The sequence below is a fragment of the Monopterus albus genome, unplaced genomic scaffold (assembly GCF_001952655.1).
Source record: "Monopterus albus unplaced genomic scaffold, M_albus_1.0 scaffold21.1, whole genome shotgun sequence".
In the NCBI taxonomy this organism is placed as follows: Eukaryota; Metazoa; Chordata; class Actinopteri; order Synbranchiformes; family Synbranchidae; genus Monopterus; species Monopterus albus.
The window spans coordinates 395,609-403,125 of record NW_018127901.1 but is presented as its reverse complement, the minus strand read 5'-3'; the positions used below and the strand labels follow the sequence as shown (position 1 = coordinate 403,125).

Genomic DNA, 7,517 nt, shown 5'->3' with positions numbered 1-7,517 from the left:
AAAGAGTGGGGGAAAAGGAAAGATAAAACAAGAAATGGGAAGTAATAATGAAATGAGGAAACAAAAAGAAAGGAATGATGAAAGAGGTAAAAAAAGAGCCAAAAGAAAGAAGAGAAACAAAAGGAAGGAAGTAAAAAAGTCAAATGACAGGAAATAGAGGACAAAGGAGATAAGTAAAGGAAAAGAAGGCCAATGAGTAAAGAGAAATCAAGGAAAGAGGAAGGGAGAGACAGAAAAGAGGAAACAAAGAAGGAATAACCAGAAAAGGAAGCAGAGGAAGTAAAGCAGCAGACCTGGCATTGGCGGCAGCAGCACGCCGACAGGCTGTGACTGAAAACACCCAGCTCACCTTCTGCACGTTTAATGTTAAGGTGGTAAAGAAGCAAACATCCAGAAATCGGAGGCGGAGTCACACTAACACTTCCTGCTTTGAAACAACAAGACTGTTCCATTGAATGAGAATAGTAAACCACCGTCACGGCTGCTGCAGGGAATCAAACCAGTTCTCACTGTGGTGTAACTCCTGCTGCATTCAGGCCTTATGGAAATTTCACTAATCAGCCACTTCTGATGTGGGAACAGTCGAGATTAAACTGGGAGCTAAATGAAGCCCAACAAAACCATTTCTAACCCTCCTGAATGTTTGCAGGTCAAACACGGGGACCTCTCCCTGTCTGCCATCTGTCCCACAGGTTGTGAATGCAGCATCAAAGTGCAGCTCTTTGAATAGTCTGCTGCCTTCAGGTGCTGCTGAGCAGCTCTGACATTGGAGACACCAGTCAGCAGCAGCACAGTGATGTGTTCAATGTCTGCATCTTTGTCACTTTCTCTGACGTTCAAGTCCACTGCCAACAGCACGCTAATCAAATGATGCATTTAAAGACCAGACCTGCTGTAGGTACATCAAACACCGAAGATGTGAATGTCAGCAGCTGCTCACCGGAGTGTTTGTTACACACAGCGAGGTGCAGACGTGTGTTGTGCACGTCACTTCCTGTTGTGTTATGTTTGACACCACCTAACCCTAACCACCATCTCCTGGGAATATGCTTTGCAAAATAAAGGTAGAGAAAAGGTACAGTAAGTGAGCATACATCTGACTCTACATGTCATCTGTGTGTTATTGTGCTGTTTTATTTTTGAACTGAAACTATTTAACTTTAATTATTGTGATTTTATTCTACCTATGTAAAGTACTTTGGTCAACTGGATGCTATATAAATACATTTGATTGGACTTTTCACAAGTACAATATAATAGCTTTACCCGTCATTGTGTGTTGTTTCCATACAGAATCCGGCCTCACTTTGTATTTGAAACGAGGTGTAGCTTCAGTGTGAGCAGACACTGAGCACAAACAGGCAGCAGCTCTTCTCACCAACAGCAGATTCTTGTTGCACGTTATTGAAAAGCTCACGTTCATATTAGGACTCGGTTTCTCTGCTTCTGTTTGTGTTTAGCCTTTATAGTTTAGTGCCAGGTTCGAACAAAAAAACAATCTGAGATTAAAGTCGGAGAATAAGGTAAAAGGGTGGCAACATTACCAGATTAAACTTTCTGAGAATGAAGTCGTATTCTCATGATATTGTAATAAATTATCAGCAGCTCTGCCAAAAGGCAGGATCACTTTAAATGTTGATTTTATGAACATGTGGAGTTGACTTAACTTTACTGGCTGTAGTTGGATTTATTTTTCTTTCTTGACTTTATTTATTTATCCCTGGATTATTCTGACTTTGATCTCTGAGTTAAATTTCTCTTTATTTATGTAACGACGCACTAAAATGCTGTTGTGGCTTAATCCTCCTTTTCTGTGTGTGGAGGAAAACTCTGGATGGATGTTGTTCTCTTTCCATCTGAGCGTGTTGGATCGTCTCCTCCGAGGTCATCGTCTGTCGTGGGAAATGAGAGCTCTGTGTGTTTCTGTGTCGAAGGCCGGTTTGTTGCCAGCGCTGAGGAAGCGCGCTGATTGGCCGCGAGGAAACAATGTGGTCTGTGGCGACTGTTTCTCCTCTGAGTCACAGGAGACGTTTGTTTGGACGCTGCAGCTCCAGCAGAAATTTCAACTAAAAAAGCAGTAGAATCCAGAGTAGAAATCCCCTGTAATCTCTCCCCATCAGAGCAGCTCACATTCAGCGTGGAGTGAAGGGGAGAGGTTCAGGCTGACAGCGGAGAGTTTCACAGCAGCTGAATGTCTAATGCTCAGTTCAAAGACTTAGGAGAAAATAGTTCAGGGTCAGCTGCACATTAAAGATCAGAGATGGAACACGTATTCACATATTTTACTTCATGTTAAAGTAGCAGTAGTACACTGTAAAACGTCCTGCATTATTCATTTTACTCAAACTGCCAAAACATATGAGAAGAAAATCTTTGTTGCAGTACTTTAGATCATCAGCACATGGTCTTCTTCTGAGTACTTGAAGGACATGCGTACTTGACTCTTTGTGTACTTTGAGAACATCACCCAGGCATTACCAGTCAAATGTACACAAAGCAGCAGAAGTAAACTGGTCAGTATGGCCCTCTCTGGTGCTGTAGCCGAACCACACCACTACTACTTGAAGCCGTCGTTTGTTTAAGGTTATTGATAAATGAGCTGTTGGTTATAAATGCATGTGTCCATCACATGACTTGCTACAGGCCTTACAGGGGCAGATACTGATACAGTCTGCAAATGTATTAAAGCTCAGAACATGACATCTCTCATTTACAAAAGCCTGGGGTCGGGTGGAAAAGGGTTATTCTGCTTTTTTCTGACATTTTACAGAACAAACAATTATTCATTTGGTCAGTAATGAAAATAATCTAAGTGCAGCTCTACAATCAGCGCTACACACTGGTCTGATCAGGCTTCAACCCACAACAAAGTTTAACTGGTTTTTTTTGTTTTGTTCATGTCGTTACCATTTTTTTGTCAATCAATTAAACACAGAGTGGCAACAATTTATTTCCTACTACTTAAAACTATGTGGCCAGTTGACGAATTGATTAGTTGGCAGAAAATGAACCTCAGCTATTTAGAAGCAACAGTCACCGACATGTTCTGGTTCCACCTTCTTTAATGTGAGGAGCTGATGCTTTTCTTTGTCAGACATGAGAATCAGCTGAGTCTCTGTGGATCTGCTGGTTGGACACAACAAGACATGTGGAGACGCCACCTTTGGCTCTGGAGAGTCACAGTGAGACTTTTTCCCAGTGTCTGACATTCTGGGGATAAACAGATCAAACAGATCATCAGGACGATGATCAGCTGATTGATCAGTGACCCTGCTGGTTGGATGTCCACTCAGTCAGGAGGCTCCTCTCACTTGTATGTCTTTTAATTCTCCTCCGTATGTGGCGTCTGCTCCTTGTTCATTCTAAATCACTCCTTTTCTTCTGTTGTATTAAATTAGAATGGTCTCTCTCTCTCTGTTCGCGAGTGTCTCTCACCCTCCTCTGTGCTGTAATACCCCAGAGAGCTCCAGCAGAGGCCTCCACCTCCCCACTGCTGCTCCTCGGGGACTCAGCACCACCTCTTCATCATCATCATCATCCTCCTCTTTCAGCTGATCAGACCCAGCTCTGTCTTTTTTCACCTGAGGTGTGAAGAAACACACCTTCATTCACACTCCTTTGTTTACTTCACTTGGTCCGTCCTTTTCCTTCCTTCCTTCACTTTTCCTTGTTTTCTTTTTTCCTTTCCCCTTTTGTTTGTTTCTCTTCCTTTTTATCTGTTTGCATTTCTTTCTTTTGTTGTCTTCCCTTTCATGTTTCCCCCATTTACCCTCCTCTTATTTTATCCTCCTTTTGTCTTGTTTCCTTTGTTTACTCTCCTTTTTATTCATCCTTTTCTCATATCCTTCTCCTTTCAGTCTTTTCTTGTCCTTCCTTTGTTCCATTAAATTTCATTCCTTAACTTTTTTACTAATCACTTTTCCTTTTCTTGTTTCCTTCCTTCCTTCCATCATTCCTCCATGTTTTCCTCCTATTTCTTAGTCCTTCCCCCGTTCCTTTCTATTTGTACTTATGTCCTTCCCCTTATTTCTTTTCTTCCTTCCCTGTCCTACTTTTCTCTTTCCTTTCCTTGACTCCCTCTGTTTTACTTGCTTTCCTTTAACAGATTTTTCTTTCATTTCCTTTTTGCCTCATTTCTTTCTTTCATTCTTTTCACCATTTTCATTTCTTACTGTATTTCCTCGTTTCCTTCCTTTCAGTCTGCATACTTCCTTTTTTATCTTTCCTTATTTTTTGTCCCTTTATCTCCTTCTTTCCTTGCTTCATTCCCTTTTCTTTTTTGCTGTTCCTTTTTATCTGCCATATTTCCTTCCTTTCCTTCTGCTTATATCCTTTCCTTGTGGTTTTCCTTCCACTTTGTCTCCTGTTCATTTCTTTTCCTTCCTTCCTCTCCTTTCTTCCTTTCCTTCCTTTACTTTTATTTCCTTCTCCTCCTCATTCCTTCACCCGCCCTCCTCTGTTTATATGTGTGCATTTCTCTCTTTATTTATTTACCATTGCTGCAGCAACCTGTTGAGCTGCCAGTGCCCAGATTGGACGTTTCCTCTCCTGTGGGCTGATGGGAAAACAGCCCTGGGGCGAGAGAGAGATAGGGGAGTTAATCCAATAAACAGATGTTGCTGGTGTTAATGGCTGCAGATTCTTCTTCTCGTTTCCTTCCCTCCTGGTACAAGCATTCATCCCTCCATCTCTCTGTGTCAGCTGCAGCCATTTTGATGACATAAGTTGTTTGAGATCGGTTCTTCTGTCGAGCGGTGTTAAGGTGGCATCTCAACACAAGTCCCGCCCCTTCTTCAGCTGTAACAGATTGTATGGTTACCTGTGTTGTTGGTTTGAAGGTTGTTTCTTCTTCTGAGAAAGAGAGGTGGCCTTTCAGAGGCACTACCCTGAGAAAGTAAAGGTTTAAAAAAACATGATGAAAAATCAAAACCAACTACTGAGAAGACGGCGCCGTGAATGGAACCCACTCACAGGGCCCGACTCCCTTTGGTACAGTAACTGGACACACCGTAAAATGACGCCTACTTCTCCTCAAAATTTCTGCCGTTATGTCTCATAAAACATAAAATGTCATGTACATACTTTTCAGACACGCTCTGTGGGAATGTTTACCCGCAAGTTGCACTTAAGTCAAATGATCACACAGCAAATCTGGAGGTGGTGTTCACCTGCGGTCTGAGGGGCCTGGCAGCTCGTATCTGCCCCGGGGCCTCTTAGGAGGTCAATTCAGCCATGCAGGTAGATGTAATGGACTTCAGTTGAACTGGCTGAAGGTGGTGACTACAGTATGATGCCACGACGCTGGACTCTGATTGGCTGACAGAAATAAAATGAGGTTGCTTACTGGACAGATTTCTGTCATTCGTTGTTGAAAGTAGCCAATCAGGAGCAGGTTGTACAGAATTACACAAAATTCACTTAACAAAGTCACTTAGAGTACTAACGTGTTCCACCTCATGCTATTTGTAAGCGACCCTGAATTTTGTGGTTTTTCATTAACCTACGATTTTTAATGTCAGGGTGTGTGTGGGGCTGCTGTAGCTTTTTAAAATCCAACATGAATTCTGTCTTCTCCTCTCAGGAGGTGCTGCTGAAACGAGCAGCTGACCTGGTGGAAGCTCTGTACGGGATGCCACACAACAACCAGGTGAGTCGGCAGCTGCAGCCTCACCTTTGACCTCCACTGGGGGAACAGTTTCTGCACAGATCACACTCACACAGGAGGAAAGTTCAGCACTAGAGCAGGGTTCATGTTGTTCCTCACCCCTCCCCTGCAGGAGATCATCCTGAAGCGAGCGGCCGACCTCACCGAGGCCCTCTACAGCGTCCCTCGCAGCCACAACCAGTTGCCGTCTCTCACCGGCTCGGCCGCCCACTCAGGGATGATGGGGGTGAACTCATTCAGCAGTCAGCTCGCCGTCAACATCTCCGAGGCCTCGCAGGCCGACCAGGGTGAGAGTCCACCACTACCCAGCATCCTCTGGGGGCAGAGTTCATTAATGTGCAGTAGAGCTCAGTAGACCTGTCAAAAGTTCGCTGTCCTACAATAGAATCCAACAGAGTCCAGTAGAATTGAGTCCATCCAAGTGTAGTAAAGTCCAGCAGAGTCCAGGGGAGTCCTGGGACTGGTCTCTCCGGGTTCTGGCCTCGCTGCTGTATAACGATGTTTCTGAGGAGCAGCAACGCAACAGACAGTCTCTGCAGTTTGATAAGTGTCAGCATCATGAAATTAAAGGTGTTTGTCATAATGTTCACAACACACACACACACACACACACACAGTGACAGAAAGGAACACGCATCTCCTTACCACAGCACTATAGTTTTTTCTGCGTCAGGGTTATTTCATCTTCCTGACTCTTCATTTCTGCTCGTTGTTGTTGTATTTATGAACTGAGAACTTTTTCAGGCCTTGTTCTTGTTTTGTGTGGAGTAACTTTATTCCAAAACATAATTCTGGTGTTAACCCTTATTTATTTTAGTCTTCAAGTCCCATGTTTAGTCCGTGTCTCAGCACTGTCTCACTTCCTGGTTGTGGCTCTCAGCTCCAAACTTACTGGTTCCTACTGCAGATGTAAATCTTTAATACACATCACGAACAGATAGTTTCAATTAAAAACACTCAAACGGCTGCTCAGTGTAGTTTTTATTAAGCAGGAGCAAACAGTGCATGTGCTGGGGACTATTTTCAGCAGCGGATTAATCCACACTTGGCCCCTAGTCACTATCTGTGGCAGCAGGACGGTGAATGGACTGAGTCAGAATCAGTTCCAGTGTGTGTTCATGGTGATGGAGGAACATGTCGCTCAGTGCAGCTCTAACAATTAGAAGAAGAAGCACTCTTCCCCGTGTCTGATGTTTCTTAAGGTTTTACGTGTCGGTAGATGTTGTGGGTTATTTGTTTTATTTTTGTTTTGTTGAGGATTGTCACCCTGCTCACATGACTCTTCCTTTGGGTACCGAGGAGGAAGGAGACGTATTAGTATTATTATGAACTCTGTGTATATCAGGCTGTGATACACACAGTAGAGACATTCAGTGCCGGTCTGGATCTGCACATGGGATTGGTTGATCAGGTTTTCCTTCAGCAGTCACTTCTGCTTCTGTCACAGACACTCAGTAAAAATGTGCAGCAAACAGCCTGTGAATGCATCGACAGGAAGCAGATATCCCTGCTTTTACTCCCTGGACGCCCCCTCCACCTGAAACCGTTGTCTGCTTTTGACATCCGGCCAGCAGCAAACACCTTTCAGGAATCTTTGAGGTCATGGGAAACGAGGCTGATGCAGCAGCTGTGGTGAAAATTCATAACTCTGTAGTTTATGTGCACTGGGCTCTCCTATCTGAAACGTCACACCCACCGTCCTCCCTCTGTCAGGAAGTATGAAGTGGCTCTTTGTGCCTCTCATAATTATCCGCCGTGATTAAAACATTAATAAAAACAGTGGCTCCCGAGCCCAGGCCTTATCAGAAGGAGGAGGCAGGTAATTTACGGCGCTAATACAGAGCAGCTCGGC

The 7,517-nt window shown here is 43.8% G+C and overlaps 1 protein-coding gene across 4 annotated transcripts in view; it reads left to right on the top strand.

Annotated features, from left to right (window-relative positions):
* Nucleotides 1-7,517, top strand: part of LOC109956723 (transcription factor COE3) — a 155,836-nt gene that overhangs the window by 137,436 nt on the left and 10,883 nt on the right. For all 4 annotated transcript variants that reach the window (XM_020594052.1, XM_020594053.1, XM_020594050.1 and 1 more), the window contains 2 exons: nucleotides 5,582-5,647; nucleotides 5,778-5,952. In XM_020594052.1, coding sequence (XP_020449708.1) covers nucleotides 5,582-5,647; nucleotides 5,778-5,952 — 241 coding nt within the window. The remainder of the gene's footprint in view (nucleotides 1-5,581; nucleotides 5,648-5,777; nucleotides 5,953-7,517) is intronic.